Here is a 27,645-nt window from a genome sequence, read left to right as displayed (position 1 = left end):
TGTTCTTTATGCAAGAAGCTTCAGAAATTTGCATTTTCCTATGCCCTTTGTACCATGGCAGAGGTTTCTTAAGTAAAAGGTTAAAATTCAACACATAATTCTACAAGCTAAAATTTAAATGCTTAATTCATTTTGTTAACTCAAGTGAACTCCAAAAATCTCCATATCATTACATATACTTTCATTCATCTACATTTGCTCACTTTTATTTCTCACTCACTCTCACACACAGCAAGACAACAGTAAGGTACCTTTTATATTCAAATCACTTATTAAAATCTCAGATGGTATTGGCCATTTCGAGGTGCTCTTGGATCCCACACCCCTGAGTCTCTAGTGTGTCTACTCTCAACCTAGCAGCTTTTAAGCCTAGATGTTCTTGAGTTTGATACTCTCAGCCTAGCAGCTTTTAAGCCTAGATGCTCTTGAGTTTGGCACTCCTGAGTCTCTTGTGTGGTTTAGACCCTCAACCTGGCAAAATTTCTTGGGCCCCCTCCCTTTTGTTCCATTTCCTAGTGGATTGTGCTAGGAAACTTCTCTGCTCCCTTCCTTCGAGGGTTCCAACCCCTCCCTGGGACCCAATCCCAGTCATCCTGGGGGTCTCTCTCACTCTTTTAATTCACTTCATTTCCTCCTTGGCTGCATTTCTCATGAAATAACGGAACCGTTGCACTCAGAAACCCCACAACACTTCGAGGTCTGGAGTAGCCGGCCCACGTCTCATTCACACATCTCACAACCCCTCTCCCCATATCTGCCCCCCCCAAAAGTTCTTATAATCTTTTTTCCTTTCCGGGTCTTCATGTACACAAGTCTTAGGGGACCAATTACCGCAGTTTTAGGGAGTCTTTTCCCTTTTCTTTGTGTTATTGTCTCTTTTTGTCCACCGGGTAGGAACCTGTGTCTGCCAATCATGCCAGAAGAAACAGAGCAAGGCTGCCAAACTTGACAAGGTGCGCCTCTATCACTCGGAATCCTCTGAGGTTTCAGGAGCAAGGTGTTAGATCTCAGTGGGACCTCCATTTGTGAAAAACGCCATTTACTTTTGTTAAAATTTTAGAAGTTTAATAGTAATGAAAATAGTAATGAAAATTAGGACAATAAGAGACAATAAAAAGCAAAGAATTACGGACGTCCGGGTGCCTGGCACTCCGCCAAAAAGCACACCTTGCTAACAAAGGATTACCCCTAAAAAGCAATAGCCTATTGCACATTCATATATCTCATACATGATTCAAACATTCCTTTCAAACTAGGGTGTTTCTGCTTAAGTTTAGCTCTCCCCCCCCCATCTTGTAAATCAACCTTCTTGGTTCCTCGAAGTCTGAGCTTTCCCGATAAGGAGACAATAATTCTTCTCTTGGGATCTTGGTGTCTGTTGCTGTTATCTCTATCCAGATAGGATAATGCGAAGAATTTCTTGGTTATCTTTTCCATTCCTTGAGCTAGTTACTAAAAGTATATTATATCACATAATTTCTATTTTAATATTATGCTATAGCCTAAAAACTATATTTACCACACTACTTAAAAGAGATTAATACAGCACTACTTAAAAGAGATTAGTACAGCATAACTTTCCAACATAACACATATAGTATTCATTTTAATATTTGTGAAAAGCCAATATTATAATATGTATCTATAACACAGTCAAAACCCAGAGAAATTAATTGGTTCAATGTTCATTGGTCCCAAGGTACACAGTTCTTAATATTTGGTTTCTTATCAGTTATGGATTTCCCTGCCTCTGATGCTAATTTGGTCCTCATTCCTTGGTTCTTTTATCAGTCTTTTATGGACCAGGTGTCTCTGACCATGCCAGGGGTGATGTTTGGAGTTTATGGTCGTTAATGGTCATAATGGTCGTTAATGGTTGTGATGTTTTTTGTATCTTCTGTGCTACTCCCAGTCTCTTGGGATGTTAAGCTAATCACGCCTTGAGTGATGAAACAGTCCTTTGAAAAGAAACTTCAATTATTTTCCCCTGGGGCAAAGGCGAACAAGACTGACTAAAGTTACCAAAAAATTTTAAACTTTGTATAATTTCCGACATTAGGAGAGATGTACATAGTAGACAGTTTTTGTAGAATATCTCAAATCAAATTGGAAATAAAAAATTAATTTAAATTCATCTACCGTTTCATCTGTACAAAGTGATTTATTAATGCATGGCTTGTTTTCTCCAGATTGCTACAATTTCTCCAGGGATAGCATCATGTGAAAACACTCTAAATACATTGAGATATGCAAATAGGTATGGAAAATGTTATTGCTTATAGATATATATGCTGTTGGTCACTGATATTTGGAATATTCTTGTTCCATGATGTGTAATTATTTTAACTACTTGAATAATTTTAGTGTACTTGCATTTCTTCATAAGATTCAACCCAAAATACTGATTATTGACTCAGGCTCACATTTAATTAAATTTGTAACTTTTTGCAACCATTACAAGAGAATCAATAGAAACTGCATTGAAGCCATTATCCAGAAATTGATATAGTGGGGATTGGAAGGAATCTGGTAGATGCCTCTCTTAGTTTTGTCCCTGCTCTGGAGATATCACCTCTGGTATTAGGGGTAGGCAGTTTTCATTATGATTCCCTGGGGTGTTAGCTGAAATACCTTTCTGCAATGTGATTTTTCATCCCCTTGGTGGAATTTCATTCAGTTGCCAGCATGTTTCTTTTATATATATGATATATCACATCATATATATATCTATCTCAACTAACGTATTCTTATGAAAATTCGGCAGTTGCTGTGTCCTAAATTTCATATTGGCCAACTTCAGGCAAATATCTGAGACCCCTAAATACAGTCAGCTAATCCAACAGTGACATAATCAGTGGAGAAGTTACTGCCTCCAGAGCCTGATGCATCATCTGAGACCTGTACTGCTCTCTGAAAGTGTTTGTCTCTTCAGTCAGTGTGAAAGGAGCCTTCCACAGCTGCAGTTCGATGGTTAATGTTTGGGGAAATGGGGTCCTGCATGTTATGAACAGTTTCCAGGTGTTCCCCAGAGACGCGGGCAGGGCCTTCCTAGTTCCCATGGCAACACTAAAAGAAAACTACTAACTCTAGCTAAGTACCGATATTGAAATGCTAATTAGCTAATTGCTCTGTTTGTTTTCTCTAAACTACCTGGAGATAACTGGCCTCCCACCCTTCCACACTGCCACTCTGGGACTAACATGCAAATAAAAACCCCTTAGGATCATGGGAGTATTTTTAGGAGATAAAAATGAATATAAATCAAAAACTGAACACAATAGAGGAGTCTAGACAAATGCCCTAGCTGAGGAAGAGGGAAACACATCCCCTGATTGACTTTTAACTGTCGCCAGCACCTAAGAAGGAACAGGCTATATTAGGCTCTGAGAAGCAGGGTGATAGAGAGACAGAGAGCCCTGGTGCTGCCACCACGGAAGGAGCGGGGACAGCTGTTGTTCTGGACTTCAGCAACAGACTCTGCACGCCACGCCTCCTCATCCTCGGGCCACCGGTGTGCCACAAGGAAAGGAGAAAGGACAGCTGCTGCTCGGGACTCCAGTGACTGACTCTGCACGACTCCTTCCTTTCGGCTGCCTGGGAAAGCTACGACCGCGGGGGTGAGCTCTGTGTCGAGCCCCCTGCCCAGCTGATCTTTTTAATAAAGAGCTGAACATTAATAAAGGCATTAGCCCTGTTCATTTCAATTTGGGGGCTCGTCCAGGATAGCCACGCCTGAAGATGACCACCTGCTTCGAGGAACCCTCGGGAGTCGCTGGCTACCTTTGGACCCTAGGATCAGCGTGAGACAAGCAATGCAGAGGAACGTCGGATTGGTAAGAAAAACCAGGAGACGAGCGAATGAGTGAGTGAGTGAGACGGGGGCCGGCAGCTCGGACCCCCGAAGTGAGAGGGACCCGCTAGTACCGCGTTTCCAGACTCCTGCGAAGGGGCCGGCCGGGAACGGGGACAGTGAGTGGAATAGAGGAGCGACTGAGGCGTCTCCTTAGAAGTAAAGCAGGCCCTCCTCTGAGCGTGTGGAGGTGCCCTATGGGCAAAGTAAGTCCCTGGCAATCAGGGCAAGGGGAATATCCCCAGCAGGGCAGGTGGGATGTGGAGGTCCTAGAGGACATGTCCCCGGCGCCGGCAGGATGGGATAGGATGGCAGGTGGGATGTCCCAGGCAGGTAGGGCGGGGTGTCCGAGCAGGCAGGAGTGGCATGTACCAGGAAGGAAGAGGGCACATACCTGGCAGACAGAGAGCATGTCCCCGACAGGCAAAACGCATGTCCCTGCCAGGCAGGACAAGACAACACGGCAGGTGGGATGTCCAAGCAGGCATGGATGGAGGTCCCCGTCAGAGCACATAGGGGAATGGCCCTGGAAGGCAGGGCAGGATGTCCCCATCAGAGCAGGCAATAACCCAAGTAAGCAGAAAGGCAGGAAGGCAAGCAAGGTAAGCCTAGTAGGAGAGTCAGGCAAGGGGGCTTGGCCGGAGTTCGAGTGTAAGGCTCGGCAGGACGTTCGACCTTACCTCGGCAGGGAGACCAAGCTTCCCAAGCCTAGTAGGAGAGTCAGGCAAGGGGGTTTGGCGAGAGTTCGAGTGTAAGGCTCGGCAGGACGTTCGACCTTACCTCGGCAGGGAGACCAAGCTTCCCAAGCCTAGTAGGAGAGTCAGGCAAGGGGGCTTGGCCGGAGTTCCAGTGTAAGGCTCGGCAGGACATTCGACCTTACCTCGGCAGGGAGACCAAGCTTCCCAAGCCTAGTAGGAGAGTCAAGCAAGGGGGCTTGGCCGGAGTTCGAGTGTAAGGCTCGGCAGGACGTTCGACCTTACCTCGGCAGAGAGACCAAGCTTCCCAAGCCTAGTAGGAGAGTCAGGCAAGGGGGCTTGGCCGGAGTTTGAGTGTAAGGCTCAGCAGGACGTTCGACCTTACCTCAGCAGGGAGACCAAGCTTCCCAAGCCTAGTAGGGTCAGACAAGGGGGCTTGGCTGGAGTTCGAGTGTAAGGCTCGGCAGGACGTTAGACCTTACCTCGGCAGGGAGACCAAGCTTCCCAAGCCTAGTAGGAGAGTCAGGCAAGGGGGCTTGGCCGGAGTTCGAGTGTAAGGCTCGGCAGGACGTTCGACCTTACCTCGGCAGGGAGACCAAGCTTCCCAAGCCTAGTAGGAGAGTCAGGCAAGGGGGCTTGGCCGGAGTTCGAGTGTAAGGCTCGGCAGGACGTTCGACCTTACCTCGGCAGGGAGACCAAGCTTCCCAAGCCTAGTAGGAGAGTCAGGCAAGGGGGCTTGGCCGGAGTTCGAGTGTAAGGCTCGGCAGGACGTTCGACCTTACCACGGCAGGGAGACCAAGCTTCCAAAGCCTAGTAGGAGAGTCAGGCAAGGGGGCTTGGCCGGAGATCGAGTGTAAGGCTCGGCAGGACGTTCGACCTTACCTCGGCAGGGAGACCAAGCTTCCCAAGCCTAGTAGGAGAGTCAGGCAAGGGGGCTTGGCCGGAGTTCGAGTGTAAGGCTCGGCAGGACGTTCGACCTTACCTCGGCAGGGAGACCAAGCTTCCCAAGCCTAGTAGGAGAGTCAGGCAAGGGGGCTTGGCCGGAGTTCGAGTGTAAGGCTCGGCAGGACGTTCGACCCTACCTCGGCAGGGAGACCAAGCTTCCCAAGCCTAGTAGGAGAGTCAGGCAAGGGGGCTTGGCCGGAGTTCGAGTGTAAGGCTCGGCAGGACGTTCAACCTTACCTCAGCAGGGAGACCAAGCTTCCCAAGACTAGTAGGGTCAGGCAAGGGGGCTTGGCTGGAGTTCGAGTGTAAGGCTCAGCAGGACGTTCGACCTTACCTCGGCAGGGAGACCAAGCTTCCGAAGCCTAGTAAGAACGTTAGGCAAAAGGCCAAGTAAGATTTTGGGCCGGACTTAGCAGGGGCACAAGCCTACAAAGACCATCAAGAAGTTCAAAACTTAGGCCAAAGCGAAAAAGAACGGAAGACAATAGATGCGAGTGTGTCTAGGGATTGTCCTGGCCAAGAGACAATGTAAAGTGCCTAGAGGGTATGACCAAGAGTGGGAATTTAGTTAAAAGAGATTAAGTTTAGTCAAGTGATTCAAAATACGAAGTTGGGAGAGGCCAGATGAGCTTTAGCTGCCTTTCAGTATATTCCATTTTAGATAGAAGCACCATTTAAGGTATATATGTTTTTGTTTTTGAGGCCTGAAAATGGGAAGAGGTTATAGTAAAGGAGCAAATCCTTCCAAAGCAAAGAGAATTCCCCCTAACAGCCCCTTGAGGCAACTGTTAAACTAATGGGATTCTCGGGAGACCATGAAGGGTCTAGACAAGAGTAAGATGATACATTACAGTATAGAAGTATGGCCGAAGTTAGAATTACATGGACAGTGGCCGTGGTATGGAACCCAAGATCAGTGGATGTGTAATCAGTTAAACCAACACCAAACAAAAACAAAAAAACAAACAAACAAACAAACAAAAAAAAAAAAACGAGAGGACCTTGATACAGAAAAACTATCTTATGCAGCTTGCTGGATGGAGAATTCTATAAATAATGAGACTGAGAATATGCAAGTTTCAAAGAAATAGAGAGGAAGACAAAGAGAATAGAGAGGGGGAGACTAGAAAAATAAAGGAGTGGGACCCCCTCGATTGCCTGTCCCCTTCTGCTCTTGTTACTTCCCCAACAGTTTCCCCAGTTGGTCCTTCAGCCCCTCCTATTGAGTCCCTGATTCCTTTCCCCCGTTTTCCCACCTCTGTTTCATCGTCCCTTCCCTTAGTTTCCTCAACCATCTCCCCAACTCCCTCTTCCCCTTCTCCAGCTGGAGTTTCCTTGCCTCCTCCCACTTGGGAGCTGAGGCCACCCTTGCCCAGGGTTGGTTCACCACCTGGCATGCCCCCTGGCCTCCAGTGTCTGTCTCCACTACTATTTCCCTGCCTGGTGCCTTAGAAAAAGGGCCATATTGTAGCACCCGATCCGAAGCACCAAGGGTGGAGGGGCTCTTTCCCCTTAGAGGGGTTCCTATGGGTAGAGCAGCTGGGGGAGTTGGGTTTGTGGATGCACCTTTGGCAGCTTCCGAAGTCAGGGGATTTGGGAAAGAGCTAAGAAATTTAGTGTAACACCCCGTTGGAATATCTAGCCAGATGGACCAATTTCTAGGGCTGAGTATTTGTATCTGGGGAGATCTGAGCTATTCTAAGCATTCTGTTCTTTCTGAGAAAGGTCCAGATGATCTGAGCGGCAGGGGTGAAGATATGGGAAAGAGAGGTTGGATTGGGGCCCCCAGGGAACCAGGGGATGCCCTTGGTGGACCCCAACTGGAGTCCCAGCCAACAAGAAGGTAGGCAAAACATGAGAGACTATAGGTCCCTCATGATAAGAGGGATCAAAGAGTATCCATAGGGGAAGCAACACGAAAGTGGCCTTTGATGGTACTCAGGAGAAGGATGAGACCGCGGCAATTTGGCTTAACCAACTCAAACAAAATTTCCAGTTATATTAAAATATAGACCCAGATAGCCCAGAGGGTCAAGTCCTCTTAAAGGTCTAGTTTGTCACCAAATCCTGACCCGATATCAGACAAAAAACTAGAAAAGATAGAGGACTGGCAAGAAAAGAACATGAATGAGTTGCTCAAAGAAGCCCTAAGAATGTATTTAAGTGGGAAAAAAAAAAAAAAAAAAAAAGCCAATAGCCTAGCTCTCAAAACTACTTGACCCAGTAGCCAGAGGGTGGCCAACTTGCCTGCAAGTAATCGCAGCAGCAGCAGCTATCCTGATACAAGAAGCCCAAAAATTGATCCTGCAAGGGAAAATTAAAGTACAAACATATACTAGTGATCGTAGATCACCTCACTCACTGGGTGGAGGCTTTCCCAACCAAAAAGGAAACTGTGCAGGAAGTTGCAAGAATAATCTTAGAAAACATCATACCACGATATGGGCTAGTCAATAACATTGACTTGGACCAAGGTCCACATTTTGTCGCTCAAACTTTACATCAAGTAACAAAAGCCCTGGGGATAAGGTGGAGATTGCACACCCCATGGCATCCTCAAAGCTCTAGAAGAGTGGAAAGGATGAATAGAACTCTTAAAAATGTGTTAACTAAATTAATTGAAGAAACAAAGATGAATTGGCTCAGGTGTTTACCTCTCGCTCTCTTGTGCATCAGGACCAGACCTTGGGGTCTCTCCCTATAAAATAATGTTTGGACTCCCTTTTTTTTTTTTTTTTTTAATCACCCCTTTCAGTACAGCAGATTATCTGGAAGGGGAGGCAGCAACTCAGAAATATTTCGAGGTCATAGGAAAATCCCTAGAAGGCCTCCGAAAGAAGGGGTATCTCTCCCAAACTTCCCCTCTGGAGGCCAATGCCCACACCAGTCCTGGGGATTGGGTGTTGATAAAGTCCTGGTACACTACCACTCCATTAACCCCCAAATTCGAAGGACCTTTCCAGGTACTACTCACCACACACACTGCAGTACAGACCCAAGAAAAAGGCTGGACCCACGTCACCAGAGTTAAAGGACCAGTGCCACCCCCAGACGCCAGACCAGACCCAACAGTGTCACCTGCCTCCTCTTGTGCATGGACAGTAATTAAGAAACCAGAGGACTTAAAATTAACTTTAAAGAAGACTTGCTAGAGGCTGATATACAGTAAGGTGTTAATAACTGTTTCTGAGTTAAAGTACCGTAGAAAAGGTTTAAGTACTTGGTAATTGTTTAATAAGACTAAGTGTCCTTTAGCCAAAGGAGTTACCTAAAAACTTGGTTTCTAAAGAACACTAGAATTACCCTCAGGCCTGAGTAAAAGCATAGAAATGCCAAAAGAAGGTAGCCCTCAAAAGCCAAGGACTGTAAGTTGATGCGGGCTTAAACCCGATCAAAGAAATAGAGGAGGGATTTGTTATGAACAGTTTCCAGGTGTTCCCCAGAGACGTGGGCAGGGCTTTCCTAGTTCCCATGGCAACACTAAAAGAAAACTGCTAACTCTAGCTAAGTACCGATATTGAAATGCTAATTAGCTAATTGCTCTGTTTGTTTTCTCTAAACTACCTGGCCTCCCACCCCTCCACGCTGCCATTCTGGGACTAACATGCAAATAAAAACCCCTTAGGATCATGGGAGTATTTTTAGGAGATAAAAATGAATATAAATCAAAAACTGAACACAATAGAGGAGTCTAGACAAATGCCCTAGCTGAGGAAGAGGGAAACACATCCCCTGACTGGCTTTTAACCGTCACCATCACCTAAGAAAGAACAGACTATATTAGGCTCTGAGAAGCCGGGAGATAGAGACAGAGAGCCCTGGTGCTGCCACCACGGAAGGAGCGGGGACAGCTGTTGTTCTGGACTTCAGCAACAGACTCTGCACACCACGCCTCCTCATCCTCTGGCCACCGGTGTGCCACAAGGAAAGGAGAAAGGACAGCTGCTGCTCGGGACTCCAGTGACCGACTCTGCACGCCTCCTTCCTTTCGGCTGCCTGGGAAAGCTACGACCGCGGGGGCGAGCTCTGCGTCGAGCCCCCTGCCCAGCTGATCTTTTTAATAAAGAGCTGAACATTAATAAAGGCATTAGCCCTGTTCATTTCAGTTAAGTTTCACTACATTTAAGTCTAAGTACTCTTAAGTTACATTTTGTCACTTTGGTATTCTGTTAAAATTAAGTTTATTATTCCTTGCTATCAGAGTTCATTTATTCCAAGTTTAAGCGTTGTTTAATATAACTTATTCTAAGTTTTGTTATAAGTCATTTGTCTAAACTGTAAGATATGTAGTTAATTTTCTTAGAGAGATGAGACAGCTCCAATTAAAACAGCTGAGATGAGACGCTGACAAACACCTGTTCATGAGTGGAAGAAGATGCAGTTTGTTATATCATCAATTTCATTGAAAGTTCTATTCTTCATTACAGTCTCTGCTGTTTTTGTCTTCTATAGGTAATACTGATAAATAGCAACTGTTATTAATATTACATGAATGTTTAAAAAATATTGTCTTAACTTCCTCAAACACTTACTGCTGATATATTGATTGTATAATGTGGATCTACTGATTTTTGTGATAAGCATTATTTATAAGATATTGTTATAGTATTTACAGCTAGCTTTCATATGCTTTACCATCTCTTTGTGTGATCACCTATAAGACGTGTCATTTCAGGATCCTATTTTTTTTTTTTTTTGTTGTCTGGCTGCTTATGTATCTCTTAGACCAGGTTAGCTCTCTGGCTAGTCCTTGCACTAACTCTATGGTTTGACCCAATGCTGTCTCATAATTTTAAGTATTTTTCAGAGTTCTAAGAAAAGATATTTGAACTTCATTGAAAGCCTTCTCCAGACTGCTAGTCTTGTGGCTTTCCTCAGTTATTATTACAGAAGCACTCCAGTAGAGAGTCCAGCTGCAACATTAATTCCTGAAGGGAACTTCAGAGGTATCCAATTACTAGATGATTTGATTAGTCTTTAACCCTAAGGCCTTTACTCATAACTGCTATTCTTAAGAGCCTTGTTTGAAAATGTGTTAAGAGGTATCCACCAATTAGCGCTTAGGCTATGGCCAGGCCCTGGCTCTACCTGGATGGGATGTTTGACAGCAAAGCCAGATGTTTTCTGTATCAAAATAATATTCAAGTTGCTTTAGCTTGACAATTTGACTTTATTAATATGACAGCTGAATCTATTTTTAAAGTAAGGTTGGAGAATTGTTATCTGGACATGATTATCCAATCTTCCATTGATTTGAGGTTTATCAGCTGTTGCAGACTCTGGGATGACAGTTCAGTGTTATAGTGCTTAATAATTATATAATTTCACATGTGTTATTGATTGTGTATATTATTTGAATAATTTCTAATTGCTGCCAGTTTCTTCTTCATTCATGCCTTGTTTTGCTCTGATGTTTCTTCATATTTATGACTAAAGGATGTTAGTAATGAGAACTTATGTCGTTAGCTTACATGTCTCTATAGAACTTTGCAAAACAGAATTCATCAATATTTTGTTTCTCATATCAGGGTTTGCTTGTATCTCAGCAGGTACAGGACCCAGGTGGATTTCAACAAAGAATGTGAAACCATATCACGCAAGAAAACACACTGACCACTGTACGAGCAAAGAAGAAAGCACACAGATGTGAATTACGCAGAGATGACTATTCTTTCCTGCAATCTCTTGCCCTCATTGCAAAGACTGTGAACTCTGATTTTTATATTAGTGTAAAGAGTGTAGACAGGGTACTGTGAGGTTTTTAGGCAAGAGCATAGTGTAATCTGTGCTATACTTTCGCCTTCCTATTCTCAGAGAAGGATACAGGAAGGAATTGACAAAAGAATCAGAAAATGTCCAAATTTTAAAAATTGAATGTGCACTAAATACTTCTGTGCCATATTGTTAAGTAATGCTTGAATAAGATTGGGAAATGACAAAATTTGCCCAAAAATTAAAACTTAAGAAAAGAACCTCTTGCCTAAAAATAATTTTAGTGAAACATGAAGTTTAATCAAATATTAAGTTTGTATTTTGCTTTGCTTACTTTTGGTAGTGTAGCTTTGCCAGTTAGCCAGTCTAGAACAAATGTTTGGGTGACTTTAGCTAATGTTTCAGGTTTAGATACTTTGTGCTTATTTACTACTACTCCAGAAAATCCATTCTCTACTTGCTTAGTCAGTGTACCAGTAGAAAACAAGCTTGGGACATGATTGTGACAATCACATAGAGTTTTGAGGCGCTCCAGCACGAATAATAGCATCAATCCTTACTCCAGGTGTTGCTGCTGCTCAAGCTTTGGTTATGCTTAATAAGTTGGGATGCTGGACAGCCAAACAACTAAACATAACTTCAGCTATTTTAAATCAGATGCTCACTGATATAGATATTATTAGACACATCACACTGCAAAATAGAGCCACTATAGATTTTTTGCGATTAGCACAAGGACACGGGTGTGAGGATTTTGAAGGAATGTGTTGTATTAACCTCTCCGACCATTCTGCATCAATTCACAAAAAACTCAAGCAATTACAAGATAACATGAAGAAATTGACTGTGAATGACTGGGATTTGGATGAATCGTTTGAGGGATGGAGAATAACTGGATGGTTGAAAGATATCATAAAGGGAGCTTTGTTAATACTATTAGTCATTATTATACTGCTTTGTATTATTCCATGCATAATAAAATTGGTGACCCACTTAGTGGAAAATACAGTAAAAAGGATTTGGCTGGTGCAAGAAGAAGGGGGAATTGTAGCCATGAACTTAAACAGCTTAGGCCACAGTCAGCTCCAGACAAACCGTTTTTAGTTATTCTTATTGGAGCCCTCTGGAATTCGTCAAGGTTAGTGTCATAGGTTGATAAGGAAGTGAGTTTTCTCAGGAAGTTGGAGTCAAACCAATCAGTAGTCAGATTTAAATATTGACACCTAGTGTGACTACTGAAGACATCAGACACACCTCTGAGAACACAGGGGGTTAAAAGCAGAGAACTCCCAGGGGAACACTCTCTTTTGTTCCAGTCAGTGAAGAGTTCAGACCTCCCCTGCCCAACCACAGGCTGGGTGGGGGAGGGGAAGCCATGCATCCTAGGAAACGTAGGCCAGGGGGTGAAGGGACTGGAACCGGGCTGGCCCCTGCGGGCGGAAGGGTGGAGAAAAACTGAGATGTCTTTGTTCCCCCTGTTATGTGTATTTTGGATAATTCGTGCTTATGAGAAATAGACGTATGAAATATGTTATGTTGGTAAGAAATATTCTTATAAGGTTTCTTAAGCACACAAGCTGGAGACGGGGAGATTGCTTCATGGTATTTCGAAACCACAGCTGGCAGCAGAGAGAGAAGGACCTAATTTGCAAGTGAATGAATGTGGCTGGCTTGGAGATGGGTCCTTCTCCAAGGTGATCCGAGGAACCGAGGAACTGCCCAAGCGATGAATACTCGATAAATATCTAAGATTAAGATAGCCAGAGCCATCAGGAAGACACATCTCAATGCTGAATTCCAGTAACTCGATGATTCGATGATTCGCATACATCGCTTCCAGGACACAGTTTTGTCCAGCTCAAGGCAAAGAAAAGAAACTACATGAATATGTGAACCTCTGAAAAGAAGAAAAGAAATCCCGCCTCAGGCAGAATAGATGGTATAAGAACTGCTCGGACAGAACAGTCTGGGTGAGCAGAATAGATCCGATGCTGTAGAGGTTGGACCTGTGCTCACCCAGCACCGATCCCCGGGCTCGGCACTGTTTTTTTTATTGTGGCTATCTACGACCGAATCTTGGTCACTAAATAAAAATCTATTTTATTAATTATTAATTCGGCTTGATCATTTTTACCTATAACACCCCCCCCCCCCCCGGAAGGAGCGAGAAAGACAGAGAGCCTGTACCACCTAGAAATTTGATATCATGTGCCAGCAGTATGTCGGCAGAGGAGAAAGAGAAGGGGGGTGGGGGGAAGGTGCCCAGCCGTGGGAGTTCTGGGCAGCCGAGATTTCAGTTGTCCTGGGAGCCCAAGACTTTTAACCCCTTCTTAGACAAAAAAAGTTTTGTGAAACATTAATCCTCCTTAATCTGAAAGAGAAGAGAGACGGCCTGGGACCTGTGATGTTAGAAGAAGAAATCCTAAGAAGAGATGATAGAGTGGCCTTGGCTGGACTTTTCTTATATAACCATAGACTGAACCAATTTCTCCTGCAACACAGAGACTGCATTTTTAAATAGATACAATAACTTAAGCCAAGAGGCTAGCCTGCTTCAGTGAGTGACATCATGTACAAGAGTAAAGCGAGCAGAAAAAGATGAAGAAGGTGTGGCAGTGCCTTCTGTCTTCAGTGAAGAAGATCTCTGTTCTCAAGACCTTCGGCTCCATGGGAGAAGATAGGGAGGGACTGTTGTCCCAAAATAAGACACTGTTATTCTTTTAGTCCTTAACAAAACATCCTTAAAAGAACCCTATGAGCAGTTTCAGTCCATGCACAGTAGTGAGAGCACTATACATAGAAAGAGGATGTCATGGTAGCAGATTTTGTCCGAGCAGTGCCATGTGTTACATAGAAACATAAAAAGTTACAATTGTGTTTCCTGGGGGAGTCTATGATACAAGAAAGACTCCTCTCTCCCTTAATAAACTAAAAATTAATTATCTGAGGAGTAGTAACTTAATCAAGAACCCAAGGTTTTGTCTCACTGTGTTTTGTTAAAAATTAAGTGAAGAATGTTTTAAAAAATTTTCATTCTGAATTCTGTGTGTTCCTTTTATTATAGTTGTACGTTAATAAAGTTCTTTTCTTTATTTTTAAGCTTAAACCTGCTCTACTCTGTTTCTAGTCACATCTCACAGCAGTCATTTAAGAAAAATATATTTTCATGAGTACACTAGCATTGCGCCAGCGCCAACCCATGACATCTTCTATGACATAAATTATGCTAAATTAAGAAAAAAGAGGCTGAGAAACAAAATGCCAAGACCACAAGAACTAGAAAAAGGAGGGCCTTGAAGCACTGGACTGTAACCAATCATATATCCTCAAAAGTGCATGCAGAGTGCGTGGACAAGATAGAGGCACCAATCAAGAAATGCGTGATCACATGTACAGTAGTATTAGAATGTATACATAGAGCATAATGTAAACAATAAAGGGGCTTCTGCTTAATCACATTGATTAGTTGTCCAGGAGTCCTGTTGTCTCCCAGCCTCCCTGAAGCAGGATGGCCGTTGCTGGCAAAGAGCCCACTGCTTGCTGAGGGCATAGGCTTCCATCTGGCAAGGCAAGGCTTGGACTGGTATGTGGCTGTGCAGGCAAAATGCCTGTGCCTCTCAAGGGGCAAGATCAGAGAGCCCCTTTTCTGTAAAAGTACATGATCTTGTTCTCTTGGGACAGCTTTTTGTCACTTCTGTCTTCCCCTTGGGACAGGCCCAGGACACTGTAGACTTCCTCTAGGGACAGATCTTAGTTGATGTAGTCTTTCCACTCTTCCTCCTCCTTGGCAAAGGCTCCGTGGTCTTTGGCACTAACAGGACTGATACCTCCAACTGTCCCTGCCCACTGCCTGCTGTGAACATGGGCTTCCAAAAAGCAAGGTGAAGGACTGGGTGAGCAGCAGGGGCTGTGCGGTGCAGCTGCCCAGCTCTCTGCTCTTGCACCTGTCATCTGCACACTGAAGGCCAGAGAAGCTGTTGTTGCTGCTGCCTCTTGTGCCTCAGCAGCAAGAGGTGCATGGTGCTCCACTTCCTCAGGAGCTCTGGCCAGAGTTGGCTCAGAGGCTGTGGCACCCACTGGGGCAAGAGATGCTCAGGTCACTAGTTGTCTCTCCTGTGTCCTGGCTTGTAAAATAAGCATATATTCTATTTGCCATCTGTTGGGCAGTTTTCTTATCTTTTCCAAGAACAATGTCTCCCTCCGGAGAGATATCTTCTGTTAATGTGCCATTGAATGGCTCACTGCATGACTGATAAAGTTACATCATCCCATTGTAAGATGCTCCACCCAGAGGGAGGAGCCAAGCATCCCTACCTGCATAAAATCAGCATTTCTTGAGACAGCAACTCAGCCTCAGCCTCTTCACTGGATTCCCAGAGGAAGACCAGGCCTATCTACTCTATCACCAGACCTTTAGAGAAAACTACACCCTTCTACTGGATCATCGCTTCAACAGCATTTCATCTGCCACTCCAGGAGCAGGAGGAGCAGCCACCATTTAACTGGACTATCACTAACACCCTGACTCATCAGGGTGTCAGGTTTCTGACTCTATCAGTAGTTTTGTTTGTACTAATTACTTTTTTTTTTGTTGTTGTTTTTTTCCTAGTAAAGAACTGTTATTCCCATATCTTTGCCTGAGAGCCTTTTTATTTTGAAATTGTGGTAATTTGGAGGGAGGGGGTTTACCTTTTTCATTTCATGGGAGGCCCTTGCCTTCCTCCACAGACTCCTGTCTTTTCAAATGAAGACATCCTGCTACCTCTGTGACCATGCTGCTGAGACAGCTAGGCCTCCTTGGGGTAGCAGTGTGAGGGTCGTCATTGTTCACTGGGCCCAAGGAGTTGTCCCAAGTGCTGTAGCTGACATCATCTTCCACTTAGGACAGCTCTTGGTCTTTCCTGTCTTGTCAATGTGTCTTGGTTTGAAAAAGACAGGAGTCTGCTAAGGAAGGCAGGTGCCTCCCCTGAACTGGAAAATGTAAACCCCCTCCCTCCGAACTGCTATAATTTTGAAATTAAGGGGGGCTCTCAGGCAAAGACATGGGAGCAGGAATATCAGTTCTTTATTAGGGAAGAAAATAAAAATAAAATAAACAATGCAGTAGTACAAAACAACACTGACAGATTCAGAATACGACCTGACACCCTGTTGGTCAGGGTGTTGGTAGCAGTCGAATTGAAATGGTGGCTGCAGTCCTCCTGGAGTGGCAGATGTGGTTCTGTTGAAGCAGTGATTCTGTAGAAGGGTGTAGTCTTCCTTTGAAGATCCAGTGGTGGTGTAGATGGGCCTGGTCTTCCTCTGGGAATCCAGTGGAAAAGGCAGCTGCTCTTCTGAGAATCCAGTGGAAAAGGCTGTCCTGATATCCCAAAATCTCAGATTATATTCAGGATGGAATACTTGGCTCCTCCCCCTGGGTGGACCATCTCACAATGGGATGGTGTAATTTTTTATCAGTCATGCAGTGACACTCAATGGCCCATTTGAAATGCGGTGAAAAATCAAGACCCCACAATTCCAATAAAGATTTGTAGGGACGGTATGTTTATTACAGCGCTGGGCCCATGTGGGGATTGTTCCCCTTCAAAGGACATGCGCACTCCTGAGGATTCCTGATCCTTTTTTATTACCCCTTACTAATTTACATATGCATAGAGTTTCACAATAGGTTCATGCATATTTATTCTGCTGATTTCACGTTACAACTTACAATTAGTCCTTGTACAGAGAACTCTCTAATCCCTTCGTCCATCTCTTGCAGACTTAGCTTTGTTTTTTTTTTTCTTCGTTTCAGAGTTCAAGTGGCCCCTCTTATCTCTTCAGCTTGGAGATTTGTATTCTTTCTCCTTGGCTGAGGCAGTTTTACAAGCACAGCAGAGTATAGCAGACTAAACAGCATATTTTACCCATGTTAGCAAGCTACTACGCGGCACATTTCACCTAAATCCAAATAGATTTCTACTCCATTAAATTTCTACTCTATTTCACATTAACAGCAGATGTCTCCCTGGAGGGAGGATTGGTTTGTGGAAGAGATAAAGAAAACTGCCCAGTTAACAGAAGGTAACTGCCACACCTCTAACAGATGAGAACAGAATACACACATAACCTTGCAATCTAGGACACGAGACATGTTTTTTTCATTGTCATCTTCCCATTGGGAGAGCTTTGTCATTGCTGTCTTCCCCTTGGGACAGCTCTTGGTCTTTCCCCTATTCCTGTTGGGACATTGTCTTTCCTGTGGGAGATCTCTTTTGTCATTGTCATTTTCCTACTGGGACATGCCTTTGTCATAGTGATCTTCATCTTGGGACATGTCTTTGTTGTCTTCCTGCTGGGTAAATTTTTTGTCATTGTCCTATTCCCTTTTGGACAGGTCTTTGTCTCTCCTGTATTCGCCTTGGGACATCTCTGGCATTCCCATCTTCCCCTTGGGACATGTCTGTTGTATTCCCATTATGACAGCTCTTTATCACTGTAATCTTCTCACTGGGCCAACTTTTCATCTCGTCTATTCACCTTGAGACAGATCTTTTTCATTGTTGTCGTCCCTTTCAGCCAGTTCTTAGCATCTTGTTTTCATTTTAGGACAGCTCTTTGTCCTTGATGTCTTCCCTTGGCACAGCTCTTGCTATCCATCATCTTCTCACTATTTCTACTTCTCAGATAAGGCAGCATGATTGTTTGGAAAATTTGGTTCCAGAAGCTCTAGCACGCTCTGATTACTCATGATTTTTTCAAAATCCTGGAAAATTTGTCTGGCTTTCCTGAGCAGGGACAGTCTATGCTCTGCACAGGATGGGCTTCTCATCTTCACCCCCTGTGAAGGCTCTATCTTGGACACAACGCTCAGATCCTTTGCAGTCTTGTGGTGCACCAGCAGAGACCTGCTGCTGAGGTTGTATTTAACGATGCTGCTCTGTCCAGTGCCGTGTCTCTGCATCTCTGCCCAGGGAAGCTGATGTAACATGCTGTGTGCCCAGTCTCACCATTCTGCTGTGTCTCTGGCTCCCCATGTAGTTCTTGTGAGGAGTGTCATGCATAGGGATCTGGTTCTTGTCCTTTGCACTTGCAACATAGGCTTTGTGGTGGTGTGGTGCAGCCCTCAAGCTCTGAACATCTGTGGCTGTGCCCTGCTGACTGTGGATGCCCTGATCAATGGGGACAAGTAGGTGGCTGTTGCTGGCCATGGTGATGGCTGTTCTCCTGCCCCTGGCAGAAGCAGTCAGCTGCTGGCTTCTGATGGCAGAGGAGGCAGCTTGGGTGTCCAGGAGTGCTGCTGCCTGTATTGCTGGCAGATGGGCTGTCTTTTCCTGTGTCACTCTGGTGTGGACAAGGCAGTGACACACTGTGCACCAGGCTGTTCATCTGCAAGAGAAGCTAAGGAGAGAGGCTGCCTGACTGCAGCCCTTGCTCCTGCCTCTTGCCTGCCTGTCAGCAGTTCCTGGGGGTGGGAAGATGTTCAGTCCTATCTCCCTCAGTTTCCATACATCAGTGTGATGTTCCCAGTGTCCTGTGAGCTCTCTGGGCAGGGAAACCCTGACACCCTGCCCCCATAGAGAGATGAAACCTGTCTCTGGCTGTCTTGCAGTGCTGCCTACATCTGCCTGTGGTTCACCTGCATCTGCCTCAGGTCCACCTGTGCCGCTCTCGTATTAGGGACAGCTGAATGAGGCAACACAGACGCCAAGGTCTCAGGAGGCAAAATGCAAAGTTTATTAGACATCATATTATTTTATAGACTGTTCCGAGAAAGCTGGACCTGATTGTTCCTCAGTCAACACCTCTCACATCTTTGGCTAATTAGGAACAACACCCTTCTTGTAAACATCTTACAAGTAAACAAGTTCAAAACACCAGCTGCAAAGATTAAAGATTATTTAAATTCTTTCTCTGAGCTTTCTCAAGCTCCCCCAGAACAAGGCCTGGGAAAGTTTATCTGACTTTCTCTCTGACCAGACTGTTAGCATCCACACACCTGTGGGAAAGTGGAAGCATAGGATGGAGGTGGCTGCCTTGGCCAGAGGCAGAGCTCCGAGACAGCTTCATGATGCCAAGTCTGTACAAAGATACAGAAGCCAGTTTTTAATCTTGTCTGTGTAGCGATTGAGAATAACAGATCACCACTTTATCATCAAGCAGGATCATCTTTATTAAACACACTTGAGTATTTATATGCTTCTTCTGTGTACAAGTTTTAGGATCAATTACACAGCCAGACAGTAGGAGACAGAAAGTAACCACACAAAATAAGGAAGAGTAGAGCCAATGTTTCTAGCTCTTATAATTCATCCCACACACATTCACAGCCCAGTTTTCAGGGCTGTGCATCAAATCACAGGTATTTATAGCTGTACTTGATCCTTTGGTATGCACTTTGTCATGGGAGAACAGCTGTTAATCAAGGTCAGGATGGCCCAAGCAGGCCACTGCTTCTACAATCAGTCAGTTATTTAAAAGGTGGAAAATGTGATAGGAAAAGGACAGGAAACATGAGGTAAAAAAGAGAGGGAAATGTGAAGGAAGAAAAGGGCAGGAAACAGGAGGAGAAAAGTGTGAGAAACATGAGGAAAGAAAAAGGCCTAGAAAATGTAGGGGGAAAATGTTGGGACATGAGGAGAAAATTGTGAGAAACATAGGGGAAAATTGTGGGGAATATGAAGAGAAAAAGTCAGGAAATATGAGTGAAAAAGGGGCATGAAACGTGAACCTCCCACTCCAGGTCCCATCACCAGCTCTGGACCCCACTGCAGCCTCAGACCCTCCAGCTATCACTCAGCCTTGGATGTTGCCAGCATCCACCATCAGTCCCGGACCTGCCCAGCTTCTGTCACCCAGCCCTGGACCCTGCTGCTTCTTTCAGCTCTTTTCAGCTCCCATCAGGGCCCAGTCAGCTCCCATCACTCAGCTCTGGACCCTGCAAGCACCCAGGCCTGAGCCCTTGGCTCCCAGGCACTCCAAATGTCCCAGCATCCTCAGCGCCAGAAACCTCACGCATGCAGTGTTCTGAATCGTGCCTCAGTCTTCATGGGTAGAATGATGCCCAACTCCACAGTCCATGGAGTGGCATCTAATGCACCCCACACTGCATCAATTGAGGGAGAAACCTCAGACACATCCACTACTCAACCTAGGCACACCCCTAGTCCAGCACTCCTGCCACCCACCAAGTCCTATACCCACCCCGAGACCGCCACAATGCCCATTTTGGGACACTCCCCATGCTCTTCCCTGCCTGCTCCTTCTGAACTTTAGTCCTTCCCCATAGCAGCTAAACAGATTTCGGGTGACAGCTGCTGGGGGGTGGTACTGGGGGGATACCCACCACCCTGGCTGAGCTCCCGTTGGTTGATGATGAACTGCTGTGGAGTCGCACTACTGAAAATGAAGGTAAACAAGGGAATGGCCTTGATGGGGTCAGAGACATGAGGACATGGTGATGCCAGGGGACACACTGAGCCTGAAAGTCATTGCTACCTCCCCCATATGTCCCCTTGCTCTCATATGGCTCTCCTGGCCCCCTATGTCCCTCCAAACTCAGCTGGCACCCCACATTTCAGCCCCATACAGACTTTCAAGCCTCTTATAGCCACTGTCAGCCCCGTAGGGTCCCCCATGTACTCCATCAGATCTCCCTCCAGCCCACTGCAACCCCTGATGCCATCCATCCCCATGTGGTGCCTGTGACATGCAGAATCACAAAATATTCTGAGTTGGAAGGAATCTACAGAGGATTGGTGTGTCAGTACCATAACTGAGGAAGCTTACACTAGTATGCTAGTAAGATTGGGAATGAAAGGATCTCTTCATGCTCTTCCTTACTAGCTACTGAGTCTGCTGACTATTGGCTGCTCTCAGATGATCAGAGAGGAGTCCTTTCTGCTTGCCCCACTGCCTGTCCTGCCTGGATGAACTGCTGTGCCAACTGGCATGCCATGCCCTCACTGCCATTCCATGCCATGCCCTGGGTTACACACTCCTGTTTGCTTCACTTCAGGTCACTCAGACTTCCTAGAGCTGTTTAAATCTCCCTCGGATGCTCCTTGCACCGGCCCCTCCTCATCTGGTGCCTGTTGAAGTCTGCCAAGTCCTGGTAATGCTGGGAGCTGATGCTCAGGTGTTCCTGAGCTCAGAAACACCCCTATTCAGCTCAAAGACACACCAAGATACATGTGCCCATCACCCAGGCGTCCTGCTCTTCTTCCGTTTCTTCATGCCTCAGAACAGGGCTTGTAGCCATGATTGTGACATTCCAGAAAGTTCTCTGGGGTGAGGCCTCCCAATGGCTAGGGGCCCTGTTCCTCACCCAGGGGTCCTGCCCTTCTGCCCCCAATTCCATGTCCCCAAGGGGATCCACCTATTGTAAAATGCAGGCGAACCCAGTGGGAAGAAATTATGATGTCCAAATCCAGTTCAGAAGGCTGAATGATTTCTTTATTATAACTATGCTATAATACATTAATATACTATATAAAGGAAGATACTAAAACTACAAACCTACTTGTTCTAACTACCATATCTAACTGCGGCGTGGGTTTTCGCTCTCCCCGGCTGCACGCAGCTCTTGGGAGCCCAGCTGTGGCGTAGCTTCCACGTGCTGCTGGGGTTTGCTGCCGCAGGTTCCCGGACACGGCTCCGTGTCTCGGGCGCGTGGGCTGGCCAGCCTCTGTTACCGTGCGCTAGGGATCCGGTAAAGAGGTAAGGAATTTGTCCATTTACTCCGTGCTTGGCAGGAACAGTTTATTGAACACGTGGCACGGTTCAATGGAAGGACGCAACCGCTCCCGTCACTCGCATGGGAGAAAATGGCGCCTGGGTGCCGGCGGGATAGGATTTTATGGAGGGGCGGGGCGAGAGGATCCACGGCCTGCTGCCCAATAGGGGCGGCTGCCGTGGCGGTGACGCCAGCAACAGCGACCAACCAGAGAACCCCGCAGGGGCAGGCACCGAGCCTCGGGCTGAGCGGGATCGTGTGGCTTGGGGTGGCAGGCACGGGGTTTCCCGGGGCCGGACGAGGGGGTGGTTACAGGAGCAGCAGAGGGGGAAGATCTGGCAGCAGGCAGCATGGGGCCAGAAACCGCAGGGGGGGAACAACACAGGGGAAACGCAGGATTACAGAACTTGACTTATTTTAACATAAATTAAAAACCCTAATCTAAACCCAAACTCCAGGATGCAACATCTCCCCGCTTAATAAAATATAAAAAGAAAGCAGTGGTGTTGATTCAGTCTCTCAAGCGGTGGCCTCTTCTCCTAGCTTCTTCTGCTGCTGCAACTGCGGTGACTGCTACGCAGGTGGAGAGGGCCTGGAGATGGTGCTGGGGCTGGTTCTTCTCAGGGTGTTTAGGGATAGGGAAACTAGGAAACAACTTTATTACAAACACAGGAACTGGGGGTATAACTGGGCTGAGGTAGTTGTAAGGGAAGCATTGGTTAGGGAGAGGTAGAATCTTTTCCTTCCTTGTGGCGTCTGCGATTGGATGCAACCCCTAGGTTGGTGGGATCACAGGTTGCATCCACTGGCACCGTATCACTCCGACTCACTGACTGCTCTGCTGTGTAGGGTTTAACATGCCTCCTGGGGATCCACCTGATTCCTGAAGGCGTAGACACGCAGGCGTATCCCCGTCCCCAAGTCAAAAGTGGAAATGGACCCTGGATTTCTTTAGAGTCTGGATCCCTCACTAACACTGGAGGCAGCTCCTCTAGCTGGAGCTCCTGATGTTGTTTGAAATGTCTCAGGGCTGGCGGTTCTGGTCTGTCAAAGGAACAGTTCAGGAAATTGATGGTAAACAATGCTTTGCAGAGCCTCTCATGCGGTGACAGCACTCACACATCCTTTTGCTGCTTTTTGAGGACTTGCTTTAGCGTCTGGTGGGTTTCTCTCGATTATGGCCTGGCCGGTGGGGGAGTGGGGAATCCCGGTCTTATGCTGAACCCCCCAGTCTTGCAGGAAGCTGCGAAACACCTTGGAAGTATAGGCTGGACCATTGTCTGTTTTAATCGTGGTTGGGACCCCTAAGGTGGCAAAGGCCTGGACAAGATGTTTCCTGACGTCTGTGGCCCTTTCCCCTATGTGTGCTGAAGCAAAAACTGCCCCCGAGAAGGTGTCCACAGTTACATGGACATTCTTGAGCTTACCAAACTCAGGGACCTTGGTGACATCCATTTGCCACACCTCAAAACTGCGGAGACCTCTGGGATTCACACCTGCTCCCAGTGTTGGTAAAGCTGCCTCCTGACAGTTGGGGCATGAGGCCACAATTTCCCTGGCTTGGTCACGCCGCAGATTAAACTGGCGTACCAGCCCTGGGGCATTCTGATGGAACTGCTGATGGCTCAGCTTAGCCTGCTCGACTATGCTCGGCTGGCCTCCTAGGTATACAGGGGCTGCCAAGGCGTCTGCTCTGCGGTTTCCCTCGGCAATAAAGCCTGGGAGATCCGTGTGTGATCTCACATGTACCACATAAAAGGGATGCTCACGGTTATAAACCAGGTGTACTAATTTTGAGAGCAACCCAAAGATGACCTGATTTGGCACCTCTTTTACAACTGCATGTTCAGCTCTAGACACTGCTCCAGCTACGCATGCCGAATCTGTTACCAAATTAAACGGTTGTTCAAACCTCTCAAAAGCTCTCACCACAGCATCCAACTCAGCCACCTGTGGGGAACCTTCTACTACCTTAATATCTGATTCCCACACCTGAGTCTCTGGGTCCCTCCAAGTCACCACTGACTTGTGGGACTTCCCTGACCCGTCCGTGAATACTGTTAGTGCTCGGAGGGGTTTTTTGCTCTGTAATTCTTTGGGTAACAATTTGAATTCAGTATTGAACAAATAATGGCCAGGATGTCCGATCTTAATTTGGCCTGAGAAGCTGTCTAGAGCGAACTGTAAGTTCTCATTCTGCCTTAGCAGGTGTTCAAAAGCCTCTTTGGTCATCCTCCCCATGGATGTTTTGATGGGGAGATGGATACATGTAAAGTCACAGCCAGCTAGTACTTGCAGACGAGCCCTGGCCCGTATTATGAGCTGCGCCATCAGCTCCTGTGGCCTGGTGATACTCTTGGACTGCCTGTAGCCAAGGAACACCCACTCTATTATTAAGAGGGGGTCCTGTTGACCCTTGTCCCACTGAAATATCACACCATACAAATGGGGCAACTCACCCAAGACGATGAATCGGAAAGGCAGCCCTGGTTGGCAACGGTGGGCCTGCCTGCTCATGATGGCTTTCTGGACCTTCTCGAGTGCTGCTCTGGCCTCTCGGGTCAGGACTCTCGGGGAACCTAAACCCTCATCCCCCTCCCTTTCTGCTAACAAATCAAAGAGGGGGGATAATTCCCCCGTAGTGAGTCCTAGCCATGGCCTGATCCAATTTAATGACCCGCACAGGCGCTGGAGATCATTCAGCGTCTTGGGGTTATCATTTATCTGTATCTGTTGGGGTCTGATCGTTCGGTTGTTAATTTCCAAGCCCAGATACTTCCAGGGTGGCAGCAACTGTACCTTTTCTTTCTGTAACTCAAATCCGGCCACCGACAAGGCCCTAACAGTGTCCTCCAGTGCTACTTGCAGGATCTCCCTGTCAGGGGCACAAATCAGCACATCATCCATGTAATGATAGAAAATACAGGATGTCCACTTGGCACGCATTGGGGATAGAACCCTAGCGACATACCACTGGCATATAGTAGGGGAACATTTAAAACCCTGTGGTAGTACCGTCCAGTGGTAGCGCTTCATTGGGGCTTCTCTGTTGATGGAAGGCACAGAGAATGCGAAATGGGGAGCATCATCCGGATGGAGTGGGATTTGGAAGAAACAATCTTTAATGTCAATTACAGCCAAATTGTAATTCTGGGGTAGCATAGATGGAGATGGCATACCCGGTTGGAGGGAGCCCATATCTTGCACTGCCTCATTAATTTTTCTCAAATCGTGGAGGAGTCGCCACTTGTCTCTCCCCGTTTTTTTTATTACAAACACAGGAGAGTTCCAGGGGCTGTTTGTTTCTACAAGGTGTCCTTTTTCTAACTCTTCGTTAACTAATTTTGTGAGCGCCTGCAGCTTTTGCTTACTCAGCAGCCATTGCTCCACCCAGATGGGCTTATCTGTGAGCCATGTTACTTTCTGTGTGGGGCGCTCTTCAGTGGCCGCACCAAAAAATGCTGGGGGACCGGAAATTCCAATTTGGCTCCCCACTGCGACATGGCATCCCTCCCCCATAATGTAAATTTGCAGTCGATCACGAACGGACGCACTGAGGCCAGCAGCCCATTCGGACCCTGAATTTGGAAAATGTTTTTGGATTGTCTTGCCGGCTGTGGCCCGCCTAGTCCTAAGACTGGTGTGGCCACGCTTTGCAGCTCCCAGTGTGACGGCCACTTTTGTGGTGGGATGACTGTCACGTCTGCCCCTGTGCCAACATCCCCTGTAGGTGTACAGATCGCCCCTCGCATTTGAGTTTGCACCATATGAGGGGTTTTTCCTCTCCCAACTTCCCAGCATAAAACACAGAGAGCTCCAGGTCATTGCACAGAGCACGAGGAATGGGAATTGCTTGTGCAATTACCTGGCCCTTAGGCAGGAAGGGGGGGGGGTGGACACAGCGTGCTGCGAGATAGAAGAGCCTCGGATTGAGGGTGGAGATTACCGGAGGGACTTCTGTCTCCAGTGGAGTGCTCTTTGTGTCCCCAACAACGAGGTACCTGCAATTTAAGAGATCTTCCATTTTCCTGGTCTCACAGCAGCAGATGTGCGATAGAAGCTCTGCATCTGCTATGAAAAACTGCCAGTCCTGGGAACGAAAATGAACAGAGTTAGTGAGTCAGAGTCGATAAGGCTCCCGGTTGTCACTAGTTGAGAGGCAGCCGCTTACTGATGGTACTAGATGGTGCATTGCGGCTCCTCTTGCAGCACCGCGACTTGCCTCATTTTTGTCTGAACGTGCAGCAAGTGCGCGTTCATGGGTCAGTTTTTTTGGACCGCGGGGTTCCCATCCCCCCTCCCCCCTCCCACAACCCTGGGTAGCGCAGTCCCTAGAAGTGGGCATTGAGCCTGGAAGTGTCCCTCCTGATGGCAATGGTAACACTGGCGTGTGGATGGAAGTCGCTTCAGTGCTGGGTTCCTCGAAGGAGCAGCGGCCGAGGCAACTTGCTTGTCCTTTTTCTTTGGGGCCTCCTCCTCTTCCATCAGGTGCGCCTTCAGTGTGCATTCCTCGATGATCTGGCTGAGGGTTGGCGGTGGTGAGGCCGGCATTGACATGATGACTCTTTTGCACATGGCGTTGGCATTCATGTGCACCACTTCTAGGATCATTCCTTCCCGGCGTTCAGGTACTTCTATGCGTCTCTCCACGGCTGCCCGGACCCGATCTACAAAATCTAACATAGGCTCCCCCACGGCTTGCTTGACTGCCGTGTAGGGTATCCCCGGATCCCTGGCGGGCATGCCCAGGAACGCACGCTCTGCTGCACTCCTGGACATGTCCAACACTGCTGTGGGAATTCCCCGAGCTTGCAGTCGCCCCTCACTCCATTCTCCCTCGCCCACAAGATGGTCTAGGGTGATTTGCTCTTCTGCGAAATGCAGGCCATAAGGCCCCTCATGGATTTCGGGAAGCAGGTCTGCCGCTAGCCTTTTCCACCTCCTCTCCCACAGGTCATATTCAGAAGGGAGAAGCAGGCAGTTGAATAGAAGCTTAAGGTCAGCCGGCACTACAGTTTTAGATGTTAAAGTGGCTTTTAGAATCCCTTTAAAAAAAGGACTCTTTCTGCCAAATTTTTGCAATGTCTTGCAGACCTCTTTGACTGAATCGTAGGAGAGGGGTGTCCACGCAGGGTTTTCCCCTCCCCTTGTGTAGGGGACTGGAGTGTGGATCGACTGCTCGACCTCATGGACCGGGCTCCGTTGCACCCCCCCTCCTCCCCGTCCCCCTCCTCCCCCCACCCCAGGTCTCCGAGGAGCGGGAGGATGCGGGGGCGGAGCGCGAGGGAGAGGACACACAGGGTGGGGAGAATCCTCCTCCTCGGAAGGTGGGAAGGAGGCTACTGAGCCCTCCCGGCTGGGAGAGGGCGGGGCTGCTGATGCGGCAGGTAGGACATGCAAGGAGGGAACGCCTACGCCTACCCGAGGAGGGACAGGGGGAGGGGTGGTAACCTGATGCCTTGAGTGGGCAGTGCCTGCGCCCACTGGGAAGCAGGAGAGGGTGGGGTCATAGGGAACAAAGGGAAGAAAGGGATTATGGGAAGGGGAAGCCTTGCCGTGTGGCCGCCCTCCATCTTGGGAAGACAAAGAGATCGGCCACGAGGCATCGGCCTCCTCAGGGGGACAAAGAAAGGGGTTTAAAGAAACAGAACTGCGCGGGGTAGCGCCGAAACTGGGATTTTCAACTGGGAAAAAGGGATTGGAAGGAGGGTTTAGGGTCGTGGCCTCAG

The 27,645-nt window shown here is 47.0% G+C and overlaps 1 protein-coding gene across 1 annotated transcript in view; it reads left to right on the top strand.

Moving 5' to 3' along the window:
* Nucleotides 1–23,581, top strand: part of LOC128822735 (kinesin-like protein KIF2A) — a 229,650-nt gene extending 206,069 nt beyond the window's left edge. Inside the window, 3 exon segments of the mRNA XM_054004546.1 lie at nucleotides 2,190–2,257; nucleotides 3,722–3,833; nucleotides 23,492–23,581. Of these exon segments, the coding sequence (XP_053860521.1) occupies nucleotides 2,190–2,257; nucleotides 3,722–3,833; nucleotides 23,492–23,581 (270 nt within the window).
* The last annotated feature ends 4,064 nt before the right edge of the window (nucleotides 23,582–27,645 follow it).

Source organism: Vidua macroura, assembly GCF_024509145.1.
Source record: "Vidua macroura isolate BioBank_ID:100142 chromosome W unlocalized genomic scaffold, ASM2450914v1 whyW_random_scaffold_38, whole genome shotgun sequence".
In the NCBI taxonomy this organism is placed as follows: domain Eukaryota; kingdom Metazoa; phylum Chordata; class Aves; order Passeriformes; family Viduidae; genus Vidua; species Vidua macroura.
Note: the sequence above shows the minus strand (reverse complement) of the source record. Positions and strands in the feature narration are given on the sequence as shown.